The following is a 27,664-nucleotide window of genomic DNA, read 5'->3' on the forward strand; positions in this document are numbered from 1 at the left end:
ATCGATTCTGAATTTATTTTATGGTAGACGTGATAGACATTACGTTATTTTCAACTGGAGGAAACATCCCATTCATCAACTCTCTATGTTCATTCGCAATAACGGTATTTTGTTATCCTCTTACCGAAAATATTTGAAGGGTGCTTTTCGAGTAATTTAAAACCAGCAGTTCGTTCTTCTTCTGGTTGTCTTCGAACACTAGCTTCAACTATTACTGATGTAGGGTAGACTCTTCTAATTGACCTCTCCAAAGTTGTATAAAGTGGGATAGTTCAAATTTTCTCATTATACAATTCAGGAACCAACCAATATCCAAAGAATTCTCCGTTAGATTTTTTTTTCTCCCAAAACTCCTCTTTCCCTCTAACCTTACACCCAGGACGGTTTCTTTCAATTTCGATTTGTAAAATTGTTTGGCATGATTCAGTTTCATCAAATATCATTGTGGGTCTACGTCTGTGTTGTCTGTTGCTATTACTATATTGTATTCAAATTATTCCTTCAGTTCTTCCACTCTGTTGTGCTTATTATCGTGGGTATGTATATAGACGAAACAACAAAAAAACTAATAAAATAATCAAAATGGAAATGCATTTCGTGAATGCACATTTTGAATGTCTTCATCACATTTTAATTAAATTGATCGGAAGATTAATGATGCAAAACACGTTTCACTTAGTCGATGTCTAAATTATGTGCTCACGTAGGTAGGCACAGCAGTAATAATAACAATGATGATAAGGAACTTCTTTTCTCTTCGTATTATGGTTTAATATTCAAATAAATATTCTAAAAGGTGTGTGAAGATGAGTCATGCAGTACGGTTAAAAGGTTTACATTATTTTTTTTGTTCGTTGACAATCTATATTTTGTACTTGGATCACATTAATTGTGTGGGAAAAGGATCGTGGAAAGTATATTGTACTCGAAACCGAAAATGTTGGTCTAGCTGTGCATAGCTTCGTAATGAAGTAAAATGCAACGTGAATTATTATATTTAAGCGATTGCGGATCTTATTTGCTACCGCAACTATATAAAATAATAACAACTCGTTATACACAAACGCCTTAACGTGATGGTTCAACTGAATCGATAAAAGATTCTAGCGAATATAACTTTAACAGACAGCAATTTACAAGTGTTTTGTATAAATTAAGGCGCTTTTTAGTAGTAGGACCGATAAAATCGGACAGCTGTCAGTTCTCAGCTGAATTCTTTGTTATTTTTACATCATGAAGTGTTGATAATTCTCATTAATTTTGTCTTTCGTTATCGCGAAAATCAGCAGATCATTTTAAAGTCGATAGGGGCCTGTCTGGTCGTTTGTGTCTGCAAAACCGCTATGATAAAGAAACTTAGCGGTTGGTATAAAATATAGGTAGACGTTAAATGATACTGTAGTCAAACTGTATGTAGTGTAATAGACTTGTTAGGCTTATTTTACAGTACGATGTGACATACGAGAAACACACGTCCGGCTTCTGATTCTTGAAACTACTGAAAACTAAATTCTGATGTCTAGAAAATAAAATCGCTTTAAGTCGTCAGTCATTCAGATAATTCAGTCTCAGCCCGAATTTCAAAGATTTTCCATGCTGAAAAATCTTGTGAGTTGAGGTAGTTAAACGTTAATGAAAATGCTTTCATGCACCTCTTTCAGGTAGGAATGACCTGCGCCTCTTAGGGAGGAATATCATCCGCCTCTTAGGGGTCATTCATAAATGACGTCCGCTTTTTTCAATGTTGTTCAATGTCACATTATGTGTTCTTCCCTCCAATAAGGGAGTATATTCAGGAGGATAGAACACGTATTTGACTCATGAAAATATCTACATATTTGTCACTTAAATTAATTAAAAAAAAACCTTCTTATTCCAGGTACGTATTCTGACAAAAGTTGTCATAAAGACTATGCTACTAAAGTGATATACTGTTGCTTCATTCATCGGTAAGATAATAGTTTTACTTATTAATTTAAGCATTTACAGTAAATTGTTTAAGTTCAAAGAACTCTTAGCACCCATCTTTCCGACGATATTCTGATGCAAGACTAAGTTTCTTTGGGATTAGATAAGAAGATAATGAAAATAAAATAGCTGAGACCTATCGAAGGTCCACATTGATAAGTTTATCGCTTTATCGCTTCATAATGACGGCGCTATGCTACAATATGCTACAAGGTTTAGATTTAACTTTTCAAACAATACAAACATGGCATAACCAGAAGAATCTATCGAATCTGGTACTTCTTATGGTCGAAAGTTTTACAACAGATTCAAACTCAATCTTTTACTTCATTTGTTATAATTTGCTATAAGATCCGACGTTACCCAGACATCATCTCTCATTTTTGTCATTGCTGTGGATAACTGTGGATAACTGATGACATTCGATCATACCTCTTCTGAAGTCTAGCTCTGAGTAATTTAACTTTGTTTCAAATAGTCTGACGATGTCAATTGGGACTGATTCTAAATGAATGAAATTTCATTTTTCCTCTGCGTTTATTTATTCAATTCAAATAATTCGAAGCTGTAAAAGATCCCGCACCGAATATAGAAGTCAATTCGATTTACCGATTCCCAACACTTTGCCATCATAATAGCTCTGGCAATAATATCCCGACCGCAAATGATTTGTAAAAATAAAATGTTACGTGAAAAATGTGTTAAAGTTCGCACACCAGATTGTGAATTTGATGACTGCTGTATGTATACCAATTGTACCATAAGCTCCGTGTATATTTATCGCGTCTTGGAAACGCTGTGAGAAAGAAAAATAACAACAAAACCTCCACTTCACTGCTTGTGTGTAGGCAACAATATTTTGCACATTACAAAGTTATGGAAAATAAAATCGTGTGGCACTTAAAGCTGTCAAAATATCATGGTGCCGTTTAAAAAAACAAAAACAAAACTTCGCAACATAATTTTGCGTTAGCGTTTTTAAATGCTTGCGGTTGCGGAAACAGTTGAAGTATATCTTATGAAGCTGCCTGATGGCAAAGATGTTTAGATAATTTAGTATTTTATTATCGACTGTAAGGTACACATAGAAAGATATTTACAATTTCATGTACAGACGAAAACTCCTTGACTTGACACGTAAACGAAAACAATCTCTCGGAACGGCTGCTTTTGAAAATCGAAAATCAAATCAAAAATTGCGCGGCTGTGTGTTTGAGAGGAGAGGTGTTATTAATGTGCATTATCATATTTTCGATGCAAAAATATGGAGTGAATAGGGTAAAATTACACAATTATGACCCAAGCAACATACATAAAATGATGAATATTTAAAATGCCATATATGGTCACGATGACAATAAAGAAAGAAAAATCTGGCGCCGTTCTCACTATTCTACATAGACCATCAGTGGTGCCTTTGGTGTAGAAATAAAAATTGTGGAAGGTAAACTGAGAATTGAAGAGAAAGTTTAATATTACAAAAATTTGATTTAATATTGAACAGCGTTCGTATAATCTGCATAAATTAACATCAATAACAACGTTAGTGTTGTATACATATAGATGATTTTTCCAACTAAAAAACACTCATTTTCTGTACGCTGTTAATATGCAACAGTCTAACAATATGTACATACGTTACCGTATGCATATAACCTATATATGCGTTATACCATGCGAGCATATTATCTGAATAGTGTTTGATTGAGTTAAAAAAAAACATTTTTTTTTTGTTTTATGCTTGGTAATATGTTGCGTTGCATGCACATGCTATTGGTGTAGTTTAAATTGAATATTAAAATTTGAAGGTGGAATAATTTGGAATATCGTTCATGAAACATGACATTGAAATGTTCATCTGTGGCGCTCTTGGAATCGACAAAATATTTTTCGTTTTTTTTCTCTTTCTTCGGATTATTATGCATACCACTTTACAATTGAATGTCAATTTCAATTAAATTTTTTAACACACAGAGCCGAATCTGGGATTAGATTGGAATGGCTTTGGGATAGAAGAATAAAGAATCAGTATTTGTAGACTAGAATATTCAATATTTGAATGATATCAGAAAAGGGAAGAGGATAAATAAAATTGATCTTTTTTGACCGGGACCTTCAGATCTTCAAAAAAAAATTATCGAAAGGTGTACAAACCTAGAGAGTCGAAAAAATTGCTTAATATGTTACAAACGAAAAGCGTATAACGATACAAAATTAAGTTTAAAATTATCACCGGGTGTTTCATACAAAATCTTTTACTTCATTTGTCTTAACATAAAATATTGCTAGAAAGAACCCATCACTTAGAGGTCATTGACAAATTACACGCGAAATTGGTGATGAATTTGAGTGTCTCATCCCTTTTGCCTGAAATGTATGAAACAAAAGTGTTTACCTCGTCCTCGTACTTATTTGTCAGTGGTCCTTTTTTTGTGTCATTGCCGGTAGCAGATGGTTAGTTAGTTAGTTTGGTTTATTGGCTCATCATTTGAATACATGTTAGCATTGTGAAAGTTGTTTAATCAGCCTATTGAAGCTTACAATGATTTACTTTTGCCCCCTCATTGCCTGTTTTTCAAGGATAGCCCAGATGTGTTTATGCATCCTCACAGAGTAGGTACCTACTTCAGAGCCTATTTTTCTAAAACGCGTTTCTAAAACTGAAAGTTTCCAAAAATTTCTAAAATTTCTCAAAGTTTCTTAAAGAAACTTTGGGAAATTTTAGAAATGTTTTAGAAACTTTCAGAAATTTTAGAAACGCGTTTTTGAAAAATAGGCCCTGCTACTTAAAATGTACTGCAAATTCAATGAAATTCGAGACATTTTTCAATTTAATTAAATTATTAATTAAGGAATTTCAGGCAGCTCAACCTCAACCTCAGTAAATGAATTTCCTATGCAGAATTATCAAACACTGGTTATCCACCAGCTGACACACAATCACATAATTAGTTGTAATAGTAGGAATATGAGCACCACATGAAGTCAGCGTACCTAGTGAACTTAGAATTTAAAATCTGCACTTGTTGTTCTCCATGAAACATGTCTTTTAACATTGGTTTTTATCGAAGCAGCGAACCTTTTTTTGCTTCCACATTTCTGGTCACCTATAATTCGAATTTGAAATGAAAATAAAATGTTTATTCTGTGAGCTTCTTCATCTTTACTCGTATAAATTACATAGATTAGAGGAAGGCAAATGACAAGTAGATTTTGTTCACTTATGTTTCGTCACACTTTACATTGTGAATTTCACCTACAAACCGTCCTATTTACAAACTATTCTAAATCATTGGTGCAGTCAACATTTTAATGGAAGAAAATGCAATTTTCCCCCCGTTAAATTCAATAATTTAAAACACGAAAAGCACATTGTCTCTTTGGCACTGAAATCTCTTAAATTTAATTAAAACACGAACGTGCTTCCATGTCTTCGATTATCGTACACTGGTGTCAGTTCATCGCCGTTCCGTGCAATACCCGTAACGGCCACAAATCCGTACGGTGTTTTCTCCTCAGACACAACATGTCCACGTTCCTTCAATTGTCTGAGAATCGTTTCGTTGAAACCGCTTTCATATTGTATGTACATCGGTGCTAACTGATGATGGAATCGTTTTTCCCGTATTGTTTTGGGCAACGGTTCATTGAAGAGCAGTTGAGAAATGGTAACCTAAGGGAAGGAAGAGAGACGTTACATGACCCAATGATTGCACCAAATTTTATCGTAATTTACATAAGCTACGGCCGACGTAATTCTCGTTCCACCAGCACTTCCAATAACCAATTTCGCATCTCCGTTCTTATCTAAAACTATTGTCGGACACATCGATGAAAGTGGTTGCTTTCCTGGCGCAATATAGTTTGACGGTGACGCAGGAACGCCAAACATATTCACAACACCGGGCGTTGAGAAGTCGTCCATTGAATCATTCAGAACAATTCCAGTTGATCTAGATCGGATTCGGGATCCCAAACTGAATAGAAAGGAATTCGTTAGGCGATTCAATCAAACAAATAACAGAAACAAATGCAGTCGTACAGTGTGTTTATCGATGAAGTTACAGCTACAGCGTCTCCATTCGGTGCTATGACTGAAATGTGAATAGTACCGTGGTCATCTGGCACGGAAAAATTGGCACCGTAATGCTTATAGTCCTGATATGTTTGATTATCTTCGATTTTCGATCGTACCTCGTTGGCGAAGTCGACGTCGAGCATTTCTTGGAATACCTTTAAAATGACAAAAATATATAAATCAGACCTTTCCACCAGTGTATCGTTTGTCATTCCACTAGATACCTCATAAGCATCCGGTGCGTGACGATAATCTGCTAACTCCGTTCGCTTAGCATAAGCGTATTTCAGGGACTCGACAAATCTTTGATAAAAAGTGATGTCCTTGGTTGGTGGAAGGAATCCATTCAGAATGTTCATCAGTAATATCAAAACGCTTCCAGAAGCTGGCAACGGTACGGTATGAATCGTATGGTTCATAAATGTTGTCGAAATCGAATCCTCCCAGCGAACCGTGTAGTTCGTTAAATCTTCCATTGTTATGATTCCACCCATTTGCCGCATCTCATCCACCAATAAATTGGCAATCTTTCCATTATTATACAGCGTATCAGCACCTTCGTCGGCTATTATTTCCAATGTCTCGGCCAACTTTAGTCGCCTAATACGATCACCGGCTTTCCACACCGAATTTGTCTCAGGATTCAGAAAAACTTCCGACAGGCCCGTATCGTTTCGAATGTCTGTATCTAGCAGTTGCAGGACATCAGCAAAATATTTTGAAACGTAATGTCCATTTCGGCATAAATCGATTGTTGGTTGAATTAACGTTCGCCATGGCAGTTTTCCATAACGTTGGTGTAGTTCCCAAAGGCCTTTGAGTTCACCTGGCACTGCTACTGACCTGTTAAAATTGATTAGAGCGATTTTGGCTTATCGCATATTTTGACTTTTACAAACCTTATGCCAGTAACGCGTGACTCGCCGACAAACATGTCCTGTGTTGCTGCTAGTGGTGCATTTTCACGAGCATTCATTGTTTGCATTTTTCCTGTCGACTTTGTATAAATTGTAAGGAAAAATCCACCTCCTAATCCACAGCTTTGCGGGACAGCGACGCCTTCACAGAATAACATTGCAATAGCGGCATCAGCAGCTGATCCATTCATTTCTTTGAGAATTTTCCTAATTTTTGTGTTTTTATTTCACCACATTAGCATCAAGTGAATTCATATAAAAAACTGATAACCTACCCTCCAATGGCAGCACATTCTTCTCCGTTTGAAACTACGCTTCCTTTATGTTTAACAGTGTGGTGTGTGTACTCCATCTTAAGTAAATATCCTAACGCAATGCCAAAACCTACGATCAATGCTGATAGCAGAACCAACAGAGCGAGGGTTTTCTTATTTAAGGGGAATCTAAAAATAAAATAATTGGGCCGGTCAATAATTGGGCGTAAATAGGTCTAATTGTTGTTTTAGTTGAGGTTTAAAATTTTGGCTGAGAAGTTCGTTTCTTAGGAAATAATTCTTTCGAATCGGAATGGGCTGAGACAAATTCTTATAACGACTCCCGTCTAGTTCTTATACGTTTATTTATTGTTTCAGAAAATAAAAGAATGTGTTAATCCCCAAATGGACAGGTAGGTGTAAAATTTACAATTTATTTCGCGGAGACATCACACATTCGCGTCGATACATTTCTCAGCAAGTGAAACAGGACACTTCATTTGCTTCGTATTGGGTGCATTGAACTACCCACATACAATTTCTCATTAGACACGATCGTTATCGTAGGCAAAACAATCGTTCGAATCACAATTGCGCACTTGCATATACTCACGATGCCAGCATCATAATGCATGCGCGAGTATATCACTCGTCAAGGTTGGGACACGACCCTTTAATTGCCCCAAGCATCCCTCGAAGAGAGTGGAGAAACGTACCAATTCCTTTTTGGTTAACAAACGTTCTTTATAGCGTCAGAAGTGTCAGAAAAAATTCAATGATACATTATTATCCGGTAAAACAAATTATGACAATCCATGAGTGCATTAGGATTACATACGAGGGGCATAGATTTCTTAACCAAGCTTATTATACTCTTTCATATATTCATTACATTGGGAGCTGAGAAAGTAAGCAATCTATTTTATGACATGAGTTGAACTCACAAGTGTCTTATTAAGCGATAAACTTTAGAAAATGAAGTAATAGTTCGACTCATTTCACAAAATTGTTTCCTAAATAATGTTTGACTGTCACAACAATTTTATTGACTGTCCATTCGGAAGTGAACGTTGTTAAAAAATTAGAACATGACATTGTTTCACGTTTTAGTGCTCTAAAAATTACATTCTACGTGATTCAGTTTATAGATTTAAATATTTTATCTCGACAGACATGGCTAACAGACTAACAAAAAATGATTTTGTTTCAATCTGTAAATAATATCAAACTTAATGTTTACTCATGAACGAATGGTTAACCTCCGCTCGGGTCAGTCAATAAAAGATTTCCTTTGAGAATTTTAATGACCAGATGCAGTGTTATAAAATGTTCTGTATGATGGTTCAATCTTAAAAAAATCAATTCCAACAATTACTCACCATCAAACATTGACAAAAAGTTATTTGAATGGCAACAAATTATTTTTTTGTGTGAAATAAAGCTAATGGTCGCAGGTAACACGAGGTAATCATTTCAAATTGGTTCGTAATTGATTCTTTGGAAAGATACTTTTGTTTTGGGATTTTCTGAAGTAATATATTTTTGATATTCCTGTCATTAACGACTCTTTGCATTTTGGTTTTTCTAATAATATTAATTTTCACACACAATCAGTAAATTAATTTCTTGTGCAGAATTAGCAGCAGCTGTTTATCCACCAGCTATATCATAAACACATGAAACTACTCATACGCATAAGAAATAACAATAGGAATTTGAGCACCTCTTGAAATTAGAGTCACCTGACATTTAACATTTAAATTTTGACAAACAAATCAAATGAAATGTCTCAGAAAAACGTATTTAACCGACGCACTTCAAGCATAAATGATCACAGTCGACAGCTGCCAAATATATATCTATTTTTTTCCTAACTAGTGCTAAAATATCGCGACTTCGTCGCTTATATCCCACGTAGTTTAGGAAAAACGTTGTTCCTAACATATGCTTAAAGGCTCTTTTAGCGAATTCGATTGACGCATTCGCCTCCGGCTCGAGCTGGAATCCTCTCATTCGCAAAAATAGCATTTTCGTATGCGTTAGGAAAATAACTAGTAAGAATTTGTTTTTACACTTGTATATCACATTGTCTAGTTTCAGTACCCTATTCACAGTACCACTCATGCTTGAAGTGCGTTGATTTAACCTATGTGGTGATTTTGAAAAAAAAAATGATTTACGCAATAAATGTTCAGCAATAGTATGGTAAATCGCACTAGACTTTTCCAGATAAATATCCTTTACATGCTTGCATTTATAAAATCATCTTTTTCTTCATAATTGTGCGGCATTAAGCTCCGCTGAACTTAATTGCGTAAATGAAATCATTTTTTCTAAATCCCCACACCGGGTATGTTTGATGTTTGATTAGTACTCTTCATGGTACTGTTCCTGTCCATTCGGTAGTTTTAAAGTTGATAGTTCATGGTCACGCCAAAATGGGTCATTTTTCGTTTTACGACACAATTCGAGGTTTTATTTCCAAAACATCGAATTGTGTCGTAAAACGAAAAATGACCGATTTTTAAGTGTCCACTTACTACCCTTTTAATCTCAAAAATCTTGAGTTGTAAACCTGGTGCGAATAGTCACTTTATTAGTATATTACTTTCGAGGTTCCAAGTTGTGTATTTGATAAGTGGGGTGTTATAGCCCGACCCGAAGGGGAGGGCTGTTTTTTTTCACTTGCTTTACGTGATTCGGCAATGTAAATGAAAATGAAACATGCCGTAACACGTAAAATACTTTATCTATTTTTATAATTTAAAAACATTTCCCCTCAAGGTTTTCTATTTATTCACATATATCCACTCCACATCCATCTCTGTCCAGTTTGTATCATTATTTAATCTCATATCAGAATTTACGAATTTTTTTCGTTTATTAAATTCAATAAATTCTTAAAACACAATGTACAAAAAACGGCACGTGCTTTCGGACAATTATCATTACAAATTAATCACATACATCACTATAAATAACAACCAATTATTTTAACAAATTGTTCAGAATTTTTTTTAAATTCTTGATTTCATTGATAAATTTACCTAGGTTTTAAATGCATCTCGGAATTTATTTTGTTCCCTTTTGATCACAATTCACATCAATTTATTTGAAAAATTGGTTTTTCTTCACCGTCGACACACGCGGAATTGATATACAAATATCTGTTTTTGTATCTTCCTTAACGTTTCAAATTGAACTGATTCACGAAAACCAAAACAAAAAAAAAACAAGTAGTCCTCCAGGTATGTCACTATCGAAGCACCTTTTGGAGTGACGGTTTGCTTCGAAGTAATGAGCAAAATATAAAGAGTTTCTGTTTTTAACGCCGACTATATAACGTACATACACACAACAACAATAATGATCGTCAACGAGACAATTTATTGTTATCTTTGCCATTCGATGTTAACCGGCGATGTATAGCAATATAAATTGTTAAACCATGTTTACATACATGATTGCATACATATTAGCCGTCTTCAATCAGATTCTAATTGTATGTACTGATCGGAAATTCCAGGTGAATGAAAACTAAACTTTTTCGGAAAAACTCTTGACTAACTGGTGTTTCAAGAGAGTCGAGAGAATTTCTGTATTTCTTGGTTAACGGGTTGTATCGATGGCTATTGATGTGTGACGCAAAAAAACACTACGCGTTCGTCATTAAACACTAATTGCTAAAATGTAAGTGGGAAAGAATACAAAAAGAAAAACTGATCAGAGGCCGTAACGATTATTGAAAATGAATAAATATTTACTACTCGAATACTCGAATAGTGGAAAGAGAGAGAGAGAGAGAAATGACCTTAAGTTTGCTTATTATCAAAACGCAAACATTTGTTCTGTATCAGCAAGACAATTCGGTTTTTGTTTATTTGTAGAGTGTAACACTTTACTAAGCTCTTTTCATGCATATTCGCAATTCAAAATCAACGATTAAAATGTTAATAAAAATGTCACGGTTCACACCTTCTACGTTAGTCCATGTGAAAATAACAACTAAGGGTTTTTGGTTCATGCAGTTTTCCGTACGAATAACCACATTAATTTATAAGATCGACTGTTACTGATACATTTATGCTGAAAAACGAATGGTAGGCATGGTAGGTCATATTCAAGCTATCACATACGAATGTAGAGCTTGAACACTTTTGTTGTTTAAGCTACGACCACGATCACAACTCTATCTGGTGGATGCTAAATGCGAATGAAGTAAAAGATTTTGTATCCAAGCATAAGACAAAATCTTCTACTTCATTCATTTTTACTATATGAAGCAATAAAAGTAAGAGCAAATTTTGGTTGTCGTGGTTGTGGATGACTCGCTTTTTTTTAAATCAAATTATAATTGCGTATTTCTTTCTCGGTATTTTTATCACTGCAAATATATCCCTGAGTGTCCCGGTGAATTAACTTTAATATCTTTCATGTCAAATTAGAAAGGCAGTAGGAATACCCTAATTGACACCACAATTCCATACCGTGCCGTTATTCCTATATTTTCTCTGTGGCAGAATTATCGATGTAAAACATTATTCTCAGCAAAAAATGTCTTTACCGATTTTTTACAAACTTAATTGAAGACAAAGTTGAAAATTCAAACATTTAAAACAGGGTCGGTCGGAAAAATGTGCTGTTTTGCTCACTGCAATAATTTTGACTACTCCGCCAAGTGACTATCTTGCAATAAATTTATATTTCAAGCTGGAAAACAACTATGTAAGCAAAGGTGTTTGTTGTCATACATTTGGCCTTCGAGAAATATTTGGCCGCCAGAAGTGACGTGTGTAAAAATAGGACCCCGAAACTGCACGTAAAATCTTGTTCCTAACTTGCACCTTGGATTGTTGCGCATACGACAGGGCATACGATGTGTTGTCAACCTCGGCTTTGCGTCGAGTGTTCCTATGTATTGCGCCAAATTTCGTCTAAGTTTCGCTAGTATATCGGTTTGTAATAAAATTACAAGACGTTTATAGCATGTAGAACTGCTGTTTGATGTACGTTTACCCATGTGTTATCGCTATCACTATTATGCTCGTGATAGTAAATACGAGAGCACTTTATTCGGGGACGAAGGCTTTCAATATCTCATGACAAGTATGTATTCTGGGGATATGATAATTGCACTGACTTGACATTGATACACCAAAAACACTTAGCGTGAATTCACTCTAAATTATTTGGTAAAACACTTCGCTAAAACTACTTCCACTTCATATTTAAATTTCGACATTGAAAACAAAAAAAAATCGGGGTTTGCATTAGAAAAAAACCAAAAATTTTGTTTCGGTCCTCACTTGCTTAACACTCATTAAAAGCTTGTTGGAATCTTATTGGAATGTATAAGTAAACTCATGAAATTTATATCCAAAGAGAAGTGCAGTCAGAAGGTCAGGTGGTGAATCATTGTGTGACCTGTAGTAATAATATAAAACAAGAACACCAGTTGTAAAACACTTAACTGCTTCCACTCACCGAATTATCTAAAATGAATTTAAAAAAAGAAAAGAAATGCATTCGGTAGAAGGTTATGATCTGAATAGTTTTGATGAGTTCTTATCTTATCCAAGTATTACAATGAATACATTCTTGTTTATCAGTTGAACAGTCGTTATCTTCCATGTTATGGCTTATACGTGATTCTGTCATTTACAATTCAGGGTCTAGCACGAAAAAAATGAAAACTATGCGCCAACATTTTTTTATAAAATTTAGCGATCAGAACTTCTTTTCGTGAAAACTGAATAAAATTGTCTGCGTACAGTGAACGACATCTCAAATGTCTCACTGTCATTTTTTTCAGAGAATGTCATTGTGAATTTGCAATGACACAATAAAATTCTCAGAAAAATTTGACAGTGAGACATTTGAGATGTCGTTCACTGTATCATCTGAACAAAAAGTAATTTTATATAAAAATAAATATTTCATTTATCACATCACATAATGAAATAACTTATGAAATTCCAACATCCGTTACACGATTACATATAGGGAGACCTCACCCAATTGGTAAACACTTTGCGAACATGAAAATATAGGAGGCTTCCACTGAAAACGTGAGAAAGTCAAAGTGACTGCGAAAAATCTAAGCATTTGAAGTCTTTATCATCGGCACAAACGCATTCCATCTGCTGCGGAGCTTTTCAGATTTTCCCGCAACACTCGTTTGATTATGTGTTATGCATATTTTAGAAAGAGATGCCATTTATTTACACAGCAATTCTAATTACTTGCTAGATTTATTGATAATTTTCGGAAACCGTCGATCAGGTCTGATTTCTCCAACAATTACGTGCAATGTTCTACGTCATCCAATCAGGTTTATTCATCATGCAGCATTATGGGACTTACGTTTAATTGTCTACGTCATTCAATGCAGTATGCACTTTTATGCGCTAACATTAATAGACGGGGATTTTGATCAGCTATGCTTTGTTTAGGTCGATCGATGACATGATGAAAATCCCATCAGTAAATTCCATCGACAACGAAAGAAAAATCCCCATTTCATTATTGACTCGATTACACAACGTTGGCGAAGCGTATTATTATTTACAAATGCAAATGACATTGATTTGCATACGGTTTTGCAATGATATCTCACGTGCTCATCTATTTATATCGTTCGGAAGTTCATTAAACACTTTGACAGAGCATTGACAGAAAATCATGTAATTTTTTATCGGATGTTTTGTTTGCACTACTGGACTCTCTGAGGAAAGTCAGGTGATTAATTGAATTCTCTTTTACATTTCATTAAGTACTTTAAGAACGATCCTGATGGTAGAAAACCACTGGCTAGAGTAGATGGGACAACCCCTAAGGGGCATTCTCAGGTGCCAGACCAATAGATCAGATAGGGGCGATGGACCAATCTATTCTGTGGAGATCATCGTTAAGCTTTCATTTTATAGTAGCATCACTACTAGTCTTAATTCCGATTTTCGTTGGTTTTAGGAGTTCACTACTCCAGCATTTCGACACAAATGAAATGGTTTAGAAGGTATATAGTATAACCCTTACCGGTAGTTTAGTCACATTGGCTGGTTTTGTTGGTTAAGATTTCCAATTCAGTTACAACGAATGAACTCGTTGAAGTCTAGCCACTATCCAACATTGCATGAAAGCTAATTCCTGCCGAAATCCACTCTTTCGGTTGTGTTATTTCACACATGATAAGAATTGCAAGCTTATGCATCTGTATGCATACAACTGGGATCGATGGAATAATAATTGTTATATGTAAATTGTGTGCTCGGCCTTGTTAGATCTGTTTTACTTCAGGTTTTCTATTGCATAACTAATAGTCTATTTTGCAACTGGAACTGGACTGTTGTTCATTGATTCAATTAGAAGTTTTGCTGAATGGGAAGTTTTACAGAAATTTTAAGGTCGATCAATGTTAAGAAAGCTCATTCGGAAGCTTCGTTCCGTAATTCAAAGAAATCCAATCAAATTACAATAGAAGTTTATTCACACATATGCACTAAGTATATTTAGTATATACTAAACGAGAAGTGAATAAACCAAATCTTTTGTCGTTAATAAGCTCCACTTCATCATATAGTGTTGTATGTTGCGTGTGGCATACAAAACAAAAGTGATACGAGTTAATTAATGTAAAATAATTAATGGCATTTATGCGGTCGGTATGTTATGATTACCTTGTCACTTAATATCACACTAAATTACCTATTCAAAAATTGTCACTTTGTAGTTAAAACATGATTCATATTGAGGTATACATTTTCAGCTTTTCATTATAATACAGAACAGATTATCCGTTAGAGATACCGACCTATAATAGCAAATTTTGCATGCGTTACGTTACCTCTGATAAGCATAATTTTCGGTTATATCATCGAACTTAAAAATTACTGCTGAGAATTGGACTAAAATTTTAATATTGCCGGACATATCAATGTCACCTTTCAATGTTCCATTAGATTCAATTCAGAATAAAAACGACTCGGCTAACATCTGTTATCGATACCAACTTGACGAATAAACGAGAAGCTCTGACTAATGCGATCGTATTATAGCGAAAGGAATATTTAAAAAAGTGAAAAAAAAGATTCGAATTTAAATTATCTAGAAAATACTTAGATCAAATGAAGTACTAGATTCGATATAGAAAAACTGCCGTCTGTGAAAGGTTAATGCTTCTGTTTCGATGAAGCTACTATGAAGGCACCAATGAGCAGATAGCCTTTATGCATATCACGGTTCGAGACCTATGATGAACTATGCCCATTATACCACGATACGAAAAACATTTGTTCTAGGACTTTTTCATACGTTCGACATTAAAATCCTTATTTTCTCCACTCAAAAGGCAATGAGAAAATGACGTTTTGTTGACGATTTGTCCGATGACATTTCGAGTGGAGAAAATGAATACTAAAATGACCTCGGGGAGAAAATAGGAAATTCCAACAATACGTTGGTTCACATCAACTTGGGTTTTGTGCAATGTTTTGCAATATATATCATCCTGGTGTTAAAAAATTAATGATGTAGTGCCGGAAGGGTATTAACCCAATTAGTGAATTATAAGAAAAATGAAATTTCATTAATTTCCAATTGGTTGACGGAATTTATTTTGTCTTGTGAAGTAATCCAAAACTTTATTGGCATCGTCAGACTATTCGAAACGAAGTCAAATCAATGAAACTTTATTTTTATTATAATTCGCTAATTGGACACGTCACCTTGCTGCATTTAGATGTTCAAATAGAAGTCGCATCAAATAGTATACTAATATGGCTTCATTCCATCATTTTTGAAACCGATTTACTCGAAATTGAATTCAATTTACTCGACTTATTTGCGTCATTACCAAAAAAAATTAACCTTTTTTAATAGGCAAATAATGAAATTGAAATTATGTTTTTCAAGTTTTCGATAATTTTTCAAAAACAAGAGCTAATCGCTCACTCACGTAAAATATCGGTGTAAACATAGGTGTCGGATGCTTTTTACATATTGGCAAATAATTGTGAGATTACTGCCGTAGGCTACCACTCACGTGCCCTGAAACGATCAAGTTTAATTTTTGTTGTAAATTATTGAAAAACCATATTTCAGTAGAAGAAAGATGGAAATTTTGGAAGAGTAGACTACGGTCATTGCACTCTCGTTATTCGCGGTAATCGTAACTGCTATGGGTTTTACCATCAGCTGACGTCTGGTGTTTTGTTGTTGTTTTTTGTTTGTTTTTAATGATGGTCGAACATGCGCATGTTTTAGTGACCTATTGAATAATTCAGACAAGCCGGTACAAAAAAGCCTCTAAAATGCGTCAGTAACGAAATTACAGTGGCGTAATTTCACAATCAATTAGATTTGGCTTTGTGTAAAGCATACGTAGAAGTACAAAAAAAAACCGTAAATTTTTGTTGTCTTTACTCGTGGGGAATTTTTCAGAACGATTTCTTCGAATCAAGACAATAGAATGTGAAGTAGACCTATACATCGCAGCTAGAAAATAGTGTAGTGCTATAAATCGTCTCTTGGCATTATTACTTACGTTCGTTGTTGTATTGACATTATAATGCTCTGCATACTTCTATTTCGTACTTTCAATCGTAAGCAATTTCTGATTGGCTCCAGACACTCTCCAATCATTTGCCAAATGATTTTTTTTCATTTTTGTGATATAATGGCACCTAGTCATTACCAACAAAAAAATGCATTTCCGTGACGCTTGTTGCATGTGAATTTCTAATTGTTTGTGCTCTCTGATATTTGTCAGAATTTCGTGAACGTACTGGTTCACACCAAACGAACACAATCAATTTTGTAGAACAATGCAGAAGCTTTTGTTTGTAAGCTTTTACATTTTATGTCTATGACTGACTCAGCTGGGAGATGTAAAGCGATATGTACACTCAAGTTCTCATAACATTACAATCTAGTGTAGCACACTGTGCATGAGTCTTGAAGAGCCTTCTGTAATTATACGCGAACAGCTGTCAGCAATGATCTTCTGCAACAGATTGTTTAGCTTGAACAAACAGTTTACTCGAATATTCAGTTCAGCCTCGTCGTTTATTTTGTTATTTGCAATGACTACAGACATATTAAAGATCTGACTTGGCATCTTTGTGAAAGGGAAAGAATGCTGAAGTTTGCTCGAGTTGGAAGTTCCTATTTCTCCTCGAGGTGAACACCTTATTTTTCATTTGTACGTGGTTCTTACCCAATGTAAGAAAAAAGAGGTGAGAGAAACAACATTTTCTCACCTGAACTGTCATCAGATAGAGACAGAGAGAGAGAGAGAGAGAGAGCGTCATTTGACTGGAGAAAAATATGGTTATTCACGTCGCACATACGAAAAGGTTTTTTCTGAGATGTGAGCTTGTCATGGTATGAAATGACGTAAGCCCAATAGCCCGCTAAACTACGTATCGGACGGACACATAGAAAGTGAGTGGAAGACTTTCGAATACATGTTTGAACCGAGGGGTAACCGACTGGCCAAAATGGTGGCAAATCAATTTGTAATTCCTTTCAATTCCGTTTAATTACTTCAATTACCGGACCAACTCGTCTAATTGCCGGATTCGCTCTATTTCCTTTCAATTCCTTTCAATTCCGTTCAATTCCGTTCAATTCCTTTCAATTCCCTTTCAATTCCCTTTCAATTTCTAAAGTTACTTCCTGTCAATTCCTTTTAATTGCTCTTAATTCCTTCAATTAACGGATTAACACCACTACTTGCCGGATTCGCCCTTCAATTCCTATAATTCCAATCAATTCCTTCAATTCCACGAATTTTCGAAATAATTGCTCGATATTTTCAAATAGATATCAATTTAAAGTCAAAGTTAAACCCTTAAGCATTTCGGAAAAAGAATCGTCAGACTATATCAAGATAGGAACAACTATGTTGTCCTACATTTGAGACTCATTTTGTTAGAATCTTTACTTTTTACTCACACTTTTTAGAAGAGATTTTTCAATTTCAATTTAGATTAAACCGTCCAATTGACTGCAGTTTTGTTTAAAATGATTTCACATCGCACATCATTGTTTATTTTAGATAAATAGTATTTTTTTTGATACCAACATTGAAAAATGATACTTTCGCCCCGCATATGAGGGGCGAAAGTAAAAAAATGCATCCCACGGGGAGAAAGTACTTAACGAAGAGCGAACGCAACTGAACGAACAGCGAAAGTGACTGACGTCACAGAAAATGAGAGAAATGAGTCAAGTTGTCAACAAAATCCGCTCATATTATGCAGAATACTTTGATCAAAATTGTAAAACACTGTGCTCCAGTGTTCTTATTGAAATTAGCATACAAAGTTGATACCTTTTGTTACTGAATGATTTGTTAGTTATATCTTAATTTTTGTGTGTGTTATTGTTGTGATGGCTAAATTATTAAATTTTTCATATACCAGGGGGCTGCCGCCCCCTGGACCCCCGCATTTTCTGGCTAAATGCCTTTTTATTTGAACATTTTGTTGCGATGTTTGCGATACGTATCAATTTTCAATGTTGGTATCAAAAAAAATAGTATGAACGACTCGGGGCAAAAGTAAGAAAATTCAACCTGTGCGATTAGAGCCCTTGCCTTCGGCGCGGGCTCCAACTCTCGCACACGGTTGAATTTTCTTACTTTCGCCCCTTGTCATTCAATGTACTATTTCGTACCAAGTCAGGAAATGACGAAAAACTTTTGTGCATCCGACAACTGAAATACGACATATTTTGCCATGATTTTTCATTAAGAAATGTCAGTTTTTCCCGAACTATATATCGTACAGGAATAGTTATTTACGTATATGTTGTGTACGGTATATTTAAGGCAATTTCGCGGATTGTAGCGCGAACGAAGTGAGGGCGACAAGCGAAAGTGCCTAAAATAAATCGTCCACAACAGATGCGTATACAACTTTTCATGCTGAGGGCCTAAGTTACGAGAAAAATTCCGTAATTTATGCCCAAGCCATGAAAAAAACTTCATGACTATACGACTGATTAATATGGTGAATGTGAAATGTGTATGTTTTCAAGTAAATTGCTGTGTTTTGTCTGTTTCAGTTGTCCGATGCACAAAACGTTGTTCGTACCTCGACAGGAAATGGATTTGTTCAGCACACGTTAGCAAAAGCCAAAGCACTCAATTTTTTGTTTCGTTCAAGTGATCGACATCGTAAGATTTTAGGCTTTTGAAAAGTTGATGGAATAGATGATATTGTCGGTGATGCATTTTTTTGTAAATTTGGTTTGAAACTGGAGCATTTCGCATCGGCAATGCCCCAGCCTAACATTCCCCCGACGAATATTCACTTGTTTGTTGCGGCTCAAACTCTTCCGTATCTGACTCACAAGAATCCTCCGAAGAAGATTCCTTCAGTGTGCATATTTTGAATATAAAAGGACGTTGGACCTGTTCTAAAATGGAACTGATCAACACTGCACACTGTTATTTATTGTGCGGGAGCCTTTAAAATTAAAACAAAAAGGAAATAATGTGGTTTTGCATTCGCTGGCCGCGGCCCTTTTTCCCGATAATCACACTTATCTGCATTTACTCTCATTTACTTTCAATTCCTTACAATTCCACATATTTCCAGTCAATTCCTATCAATTCCGATCAATTCCTGCCAATTCCGATCAATTCTGGTCAATTCCATCAATTCCAATTATTTACCGGATACTCCGGCAATTCCTTTGAGGGTGTGTAGTCAATTGCCCGAGTCGGTTACCCCTCGGTTTGAACCATTTCTTTTGCTAGTGTTGGCTTATTGTATTTTGTGTTGTTACTACCAGTTGCTTCACAAGAATTTCTAACAATTTATCAATCACTTCATAAAAATTGATAAATCGACTCGAACGTTTCTTGGCTTATTTATTTCAATGTTAATTTTACTCAGAAGAAGTATCGACCAGTCTGCATAGATTGTCAGAGCAGAAGTGGTACCAATCAAGTCGACATGTTGTGGATTATCTCCGCGACTTCACTTTCAGTTTAATTTCAGTTGAATTCAAATATTTATAAATTCTAATTCCCTTTTCTCTAATAAATTGCTCTGTTAATTTAATATTAAAATCTAATCCAAGAATTAATTTGTCTCAACTATAGAATACCCGTCACCCCGTCGTTAATGATTTATTTGAACAATTTTGTTAACTAATGTTGCCCACAGCGACAACATTCGTTCCAATACTAAATCCCATACAGAAATCGTTTCGTATCTCATTAGTCACATAATATATGCAATGCATGGTGCATGGCCATTGCATTACAAGAGTTTCGTATCGTGTAACATAATTGAATTTATTAAAATCAATAAATAAAAAATATTTCCGAATCGCTTAATAGAAAGACTAGGGAAAGAATATCACTTGAAAGCCCGTTATTTGTTGGCAGTTTCTTTAAAATATAAAAAAAATGCGGATCATTTGTTTGGCTTCGTCGATTTAGTGTTTACCTGGTTTTCTTTTTGTTGAAATTTTTGTGTCATTCTATTTTGTAAATACATTATATAAACCATAAACAACATACTTTTCAACAGACCAACCAACCATCCAACACATTAAATTTTAATCGATATTCATATTTCTTTCTCGAATAGTCCCATGAATCGATTTGCCTTGTACATGTACGGTTCTTTCAGTTTCGTCTGTACTTTCGTGTGGTGTGAAAATATACCAGTACCTGATTTATAGGATAGTACAAAGTCAACATCGAGTATATGAGAAGTTTGTCGAACGTTCTAATTGATTGGGAAAATTTGTTTTAATATAACCGAGACTTTTACCTGCTCAGTGAGAGGGACTTAGTTACTTCCAGTGAGTGGGTCTTACCTACTCACACACTAACAGTGAGAGGGTCTTAGCTACTTCCAGCGAGAGGGACTTTATTACTTACATATAGTTAATCGTAGCTCTTCAAAGTAAGAGGGTCTTAGTTATTTCCAGTGAGATTATGATCCTATGAGAGTTTTAGCACTTCCAGCAATGAAAGTCTAGAACAGGTATGGTCGATCGGCGAATTCGTCTTAAACGCACTCACATTTTATGTCAAAATATTATGAAAATGAGTGCGTTTAAGTACGAAAATCAAATTTTTATGTCCTCCGGGCGGACAATAGACCATACCTGTTTTACACTTTCATTGACTTCCAGTGAGTGGGTCTTGGCTACTTTTAGTGATTGGGCCTTAGTTTCTTCCGGTGATTGGGTCTTTTCTTGTTCCAGTGAGTGACTGGGTGAATCTTCTTCCAGTGAGTGACTGGGTGAATCTTCTTCCAGTGAGTGACTGGGTGAATCTTCTTCCAGTGAGTGACTGGGTGAATCTTTTTCCAGTGAGTGACTGGGTGAATCTTCTTCCAGTGAGTGACTGGGTGAATCTTCTTCCAGTGAGTGACTGGGTGAATCTTCTTCCAGTGAGTGACTAGGTGAATCTTCTTCCAGTGAGTGACTTCGAAAGCTAGATTAATTGTAGACTATGGCCTTCTTTAACTTCAAACCGTATTCTAAGCTGTCTTCTTCGAGAGTATCTCTTACAATTGATACGGTCAATTCTGATGTTCATTCTACTTGAACGTAATGCCGTATGGCTTATAATTCTGTGAAATGTTTGATTTTTTCATTTCTTCTGTAAAGTGCATTTACATGTTCATATGCACACACATTCGGATATTTCGTTCCTATCAGCGTTCAAACATGAGCATCGTATCGCATTATAATAATATATAGGATTCGGTATGTGTGTGCCCTCAAAGTTTTATGTTTGAATATTCAAATTGGAAGAGAAGTCAAATACAAATCGGAGAACAATGTTTGTACTTGTCGTTAAACGAAACGAAATCAAGAAAAAAAAAACGTAAACTCTTTTATGAAATAAACAAACAAGAAGTTATTACTCGATGTGGCTTTTGATGGCAATAAAAATATTGTCGAGCGAAAAGAAACGAATTTTTCTCTACCAAACATTTGTTCAAAATGTAAATGGAGTGCAGCAAAATGTCAGTGCTACCTACACAATTCTTACATGTACACTTTTACATTGTAATAATGCAATATATCTGCCCACTTGCACGTTTTTTTTTTTTTTCTTTTTTGTAACAGATTGTGTTTAGTTACTTCGAACCGCAGTTATGTAGTACACCAGCCGAGCGAGATCTTATTATTTTTCGTTCGTTTTTATTTCTCATTTTCATTTTTATTTGGAGCAATAATATCCATGGATATTGTTCTGACTCGTATTTCTGTTCGACATGACATGTCTGCAGGAAAAATGTCACGTATCGTTGTATCACCAAAACCGAAAAGGAGTAGAAATAGCTAATAGTACGGTTTCTTATGTTATTCGGTGGGCTTCAAATTTCATGAGATTAACGTCGTTTTTGACTTGGGAACTAACCCTACTTATCACTAGAGTACCAAAGGGAACTCAGTCAAATTGGGAACTGACTTCAATGAAGTCATAAATCTCGAAGTTGATCAGAAAAATGGGTTAAACCATAGAAAATGCCCAGTTTCTAGAACGAAGAAGAGGTAGAAGTGCCAGGACTGGAACTGTTTTAAGTGAGTTGCCCTTTGAACAGTGAAAAACGGTTTCATCAAAACATAATGAATCAAGAAAATCATCAATTTTGTACCTAATCTTTGAATAGAAATAGAAATGAAGAAGAGGTGAAACCCTTGAATAAGTATCTTTATTTACAACTATTTATTGCATATTATCGATGTAGAAAAAACGTGAAAAATCCGTGTTAGGACAAGGCCATACAAGAGTTTCCTAGGTCATACTTCCGGCACCACAGGAGAGATCTTGGCGGGCCGGCTAAATTTAGAAGTCCATGAGAGTGGCCTCTTCTTTTAAAAAATTGGGTTGGAAGTGGCGAGTGAAAATGACATCAAAATTAATGAATTTTCCAGTGCACTTTTTGGGAAACTCTGACTACAGCCCCACTTCCACTCCACCACTCTCTTCTTCCATGAAATATCGCCATTGAGTCATACTTTCAAGAAAAAGACAAAAATCCTCTAAAAAACATTAGTTTCCAAGATGTTCGACCTTTAAGTTTTTCATTAAAGTAGCCTCACCGGTCGGAAAAATCATTTCCCATTTTCTGAAAATAAAAATTTTGTTTCGTAACTTTTCGTTCCTACATGGGATAATCAGATATCTTATAAATCTTAAGGCCCATGAAGCCACTCTTTTTTTGACACAAGGTCCTGTACTATAAGCGGCTTGTGGTGGAATTGCAAGAATGAAAAAAAGAAATAAATTGAATCGGCGTTCTGTACCGTTTTTCCTTCGATTCACCCGGTTATCAGACAAGGTAAAGTTCACCGCAGAGGATGACGATGTTGGTTGAAAATTCAATTCAAAACGGCAACCGATAAAAAGTGTAACTTCACCATTTTTCCATGCAAAACGGTTTTTGTTGTTGTTGCTGTGTTCGGTTCGAATGCAATAATGTTTTCTGCAGATATATTCGTTTATTTAAATGAGCATTTAAACTTTGCCATAGCGGCCATATAGCGCATTTAAAAACAAACAAAATGATGATAAAGTGAGGAAAATGTTCGCACATAATAAAACGTTAAGTTCATGGACATAACTATACGTACAGTAGATGTGGGTATATGTGATGTTATTCTGTTGCCACTAAATACAACTGAAAACAAACAAACTAGCGAAGAACGAAAAAAAACAACGAAATAATTGAAATTTACGTGAGGAAAGGAGTTGTTACTTCACGAAATGTGTACAAGTTGAAAATGATATGCAAATGCAGCAATGAAATGGGAATCGTCGAACATTTTTGCAGCAAACTACATTCAGAACCAGACGGGGCATAAAATTTATTGATTATTTTTCTTTGTGTGCACTTCCTTTTCCTCCACACTCGGCTTGAATAAATAGATTTTCGATGTCGAGTCGATTCTTTGAAGCATATGGCCCGATAAGTGCTATTTGTAATGTTGTATCTTCACCGGTTAACGCAGTGTTGTTGACATTGATATATAGAAAGTCAAGCCGGGGCTACGCGAAGCTCCTACGAAATAGAAACTCGTCGAAATCGTTTTACGAACACGCTGTTTTATAATTGGTCCCATTCACCGGAAGTTTTTCGAAAGTTCATCGTTTTAACAGTGTTAAATTTTCGGTCTTAAGTGACCTCAGTCAAGTCACAGTATCACGAAATTATCATTTAAATCTATCACTTCTTAGTGTTTCATACAAAATCTTGTACTTCATTAGTTCCCACATGCCGTTTTGTATAAAACAAGACAAGCTAAAGCTCGTGACTCATTTTCATTGTCTTTGTCAATAACAATTGGATGGATCGGTTTCTGTGATTCGATATTACCAATCTTTCTTACGAAATTCAAACACAAAATGTTCCAAACGACCTAGCCAACCGAATAGTCCCTAAGCCAGCACATGAGAAAACCGAGGACGATACTATTTATGAGTTGCGGTGCCTCACCTTTCCACAGTATTACACCTACGAGAGGTGAGTAGAACTATTTTGTTTAGCATATCGATATTGGTATGCCGATCACAGCTAACAGAATTTGGTAAACCTTTTGTGTATTCTGTTCATTTACATTATTCAATGTTGGTGTTGTTGTTAGGACAAAACGAAGTGAAAATTTTGCTCAACGTTTGTGTGTGAAAAAGAGAGATTAAAATTCGACAATTTGCATTTGAATTGCAATTTTAGTAATTGTTTTTGTAATGTGCAAATTTAAATAAAACAAAGTGTAATCAGTGATTGACCAGGTGGTTGTTCAGATTGGTATACTAGCAGACAAAAGTGGAAATTGCTGGGTCGTATATTGAGGATTTTTTTTTTTGACGAATCAAATGCTAATTCTAATCCTTATAGTTTAAAGTTCTTAGAAAATCTTCTAGAACTAGAACTAAGGACCCGATTTTCATTTGTCAATCGGAGTACAGAATCCACAAATAATCGACAATGCATCCACAAACTGAAGAATTGCGCCGACTTTCAATTTTCTTGAGAGTTAACATACATTTCGAGATACAATTGCTAAAAGTTTCCTATATGCAGAATAAGCACCAGCTGAATATCAGCTAGTGTACAAACAAAAACACTTTGTATTGTAAACAATTCAAAGAAACCTACACATAGTGCATTTCTACGTTAACGTCATCTATGCGCGCACATAACACGTATGAATGAAGTAAACACATTGTGAAGAATGTATTTTGATTGTTTATCATACAATAAGTGTGTGATAGTAGATCCAGCTGGTGATATTCAGCTGGTGCTCATTCAGCACATAGGAAACATTTAACAATTGTAAATTGTGGTTTCCGTCTCAAATTGTGTACTGCATCTGCTAGCAAAACTAGAATGTTTTCATGGAACATAAAGGTTTTTCGGAAAAGGCAAACCGGTAGATTGACCATGAAAGTTCAAATAATGAACTCGTCGTTGATATAAGTTCTCAGCTGTACTATTTCGTTTCTAACCTGCCACAGACTGCAAGCACATCAATATTTTCACCATCGAATCTATTACTTCGATTTGTTCTAAGAATTTTCAAAAGTTTCAGATTTCAAATCTTTTACTTCAATTCGTTAAACGCATGTAATATAAAATCAGTCAGAGATTGAAGATTGTTTTGGTCGTTGTTGTCGATAACAGGTGAATATAGTCGTTCGAGGCTGGTGGGATGTTTTTTTTTCGGTTTAAACTAATTAAATTAGGTCAAACGAGTAACTCAGAAACCTCGAAGCCTAGTTCTTAGGTTGGTGTTTTTCATCAGCTTATTGTTCGAGATAGAGAGAAAAAGTGGTTTCATAAAGGGGAAAAAAACAAACAAAAACATTTCGCGTACAACCGCTTTAAGTTACTGGTTTTGATTTATAGCACGGCAATCAATAATTCATAGGGTCATAAACCATTACGTACGAAAAAAAAAATCATAAAAATTTATTGCCATTACAACCAAAGAATTTTATTACAAAAATAAAACCAGCAAAAAAGTCGAAATAAAATTCAAATGGTAAACCACAAATGAACACACCGCACTTCAATATTAAGTATAGATTTTATACCACCACTGCACGATATTTAAATGCAAAAAACGACCAGATTATTTATTTATGCTCTTCAAATCTAATGGCGAATCATAACTATAATTGTAGGCTAAAAATCTCCCAACAATATTTTATTTAAATGAATTGTGCATCACAGTTTAAGATTCAAATTACAAGATTACAAGTTCAGTTCTTTATACTCTTGGTTTTGTGTGCACAATGATAAATTATTTCAGAATTTTTTATCTTTGCATAGAGAATACTCATGTAATGTATAATATGGTAAGATGAGAGGCAAGGTTCACGGTGTCGTGAACTGTGAATTTATAATAAAAACGAAATATTAGATGCAACTCGTTTCGAAATTGTGGATGCGCATTGTGCATATATGCCATGGTAATAAAACAATGATTTATGCAGCACTGCATGGACAATCTAAAACTTTTCACGATAGAAGAGACGACCGTACTCTTGTTTAGAATAATTTCATTTTGTGGTTTAGAGTGCAGTTGGGAAATATTTTGATAAGCGAGTTAGAGGCGTGTTCTCTACCGTTTGATATTTTCAAAACTTACCTGTCTCACTACTTGTGGCTCTTCGGTCACTTCTCGTTTTTTTACTAAATGGATGTCTACAAACTGCCACAACGCCACCAACAAATACACTCTGAGATACAGAAATGATAGCAAATGAAACACACTTTCGTCACCGTTCCTATCTCAACTTTAATTTTTCATTTACCTTTGTAAGTTTACTCATTCAATTAGAATAAGTATGTGATTTACAGAAATCGGAAAAAACTGACATCGATTCCATTAGAATCTCGTCTATACGTTAGTGCCCTGTTACACACAACATTGGTTCGTCAAATTTGAACACTGACTCGATGTTTTCAAATTGAAATTTTCGATTTGGTTTCGGCTCTCTTGTGAAATAGAATTTCCCAAAATATCTCACTTACAGGCCGACCGAATCGAAACGAAAATGTCACCGAACGCAGGCGTGTGACACTTTGAACGAGCTACTAACATCAATGAAACTCAGATCTTGTTTTTTTTTTGTTCGGTCAAGTAGAATTTCAGTGTAGCCACGGAAATCACCAACTCATTTGACCGATTACCAGCCGGTCCACGGGATAATACTCGTTAAACGCCTGAACTTCTTTAATTAAATTAATTTAAAAAACAAATTGTTACACGTAAAGTTGGTACAGTCAATTTTCATTCGATAATAAAGCCCATGTTTACCCTAGACATTCAGCTCGTTCCAAAGTTTTTTTCTTACAAAAAGAATCAGATTTTAATTAATTATTTTGGAGAACAAATGGGCATATTCGTTGTTATTATAGCACTGCAATGTACCATCCGCCACCTGTTCGAAAACATTT

At 35.2% G+C, this 27,664-nt stretch overlaps 2 protein-coding genes across 7 annotated transcripts in view; one reads left to right on the forward strand and one right to left on the reverse strand.

Moving 5' to 3' along the window:
• Window positions 1–27,664, forward strand: part of LOC119077955 (amyloid beta A4 precursor protein-binding family B member 1-interacting protein) — a 137,496-nt gene that overhangs the window by 37,220 nt on the left and 72,612 nt on the right. For 3 of the 4 annotated variants that reach the window (XR_005087913.1, XM_037185326.1, XM_037185324.1), the window contains exon 2: window positions 1,880–1,949. The exons of the other annotated variant lie outside the window; for it this stretch is intronic. The gene's annotated coding sequence lies outside the window, so the exon portion shown is untranslated. The remainder of the gene's footprint in view (window positions 1–1,879; window positions 1,950–27,664) is intronic. 4 annotated transcript variants of the gene reach the window in all.
• On the reverse strand, window positions 5,108–27,185 carry LOC119077957 (scoloptoxin SSD14-like). 3 transcript variants are annotated; one of them, XM_037185332.1, is made up of 7 exons: window positions 26,853–27,185; window positions 7,239–7,406; window positions 6,946–7,170; window positions 6,271–6,889; window positions 6,011–6,201; window positions 5,705–5,945; window positions 5,108–5,641 (listed from the first exon to the last, which is right to left on the reverse strand). In XM_037185332.1, the coding sequence occupies exons 2-7, from the start codon at window positions 7,313–7,315 to the stop codon at window positions 5,375–5,377; spliced, it is 1,620 nt and encodes a 539-aa protein (XP_037041227.1). In that variant the 5' UTR covers window positions 7,316–7,406; window positions 26,853–27,185; the 3' UTR covers window positions 5,108–5,374. The 3 variants fall into 3 exon arrangements, with proteins under 3 accessions (XP_037041227.1, XP_037041228.1, XP_037041226.1); XM_037185333.1 differs by lacking the exon at window positions 26,853–27,185 and adding an exon at window positions 12,587–12,680 and having other exon boundaries at window positions 7,239–7,410; XM_037185331.1 differs by lacking the exon at window positions 26,853–27,185 and adding an exon at window positions 10,265–10,578.

This window comes from Bradysia coprophila, unplaced genomic scaffold (assembly GCF_014529535.1).
Source record: "Bradysia coprophila strain Holo2 unplaced genomic scaffold, BU_Bcop_v1 contig_24, whole genome shotgun sequence".
NCBI lineage: Eukaryota > Metazoa > Arthropoda > Insecta > Diptera > Sciaridae > Bradysia > Bradysia coprophila.

Excerpts from the sequence above, each read along its gene's own strand:
- LOC119077957 (XM_037185331.1), bottom strand. Across the intron at positions 7,171-7,238 it reads GAATGTGCTGCCATTGGAGG|GAAAATTCTCAAAGAAATGA; the intron begins GTAGGTTATCAG and ends CACAAAAATTAG. Across the intron at positions 6,890-6,945 it reads TCACGCGTTACTGGCATAAG|GTCAGTAGCAGTGCCAGGTG; the intron begins GTTTGTAAAAGT and ends CAATTTTAACAG.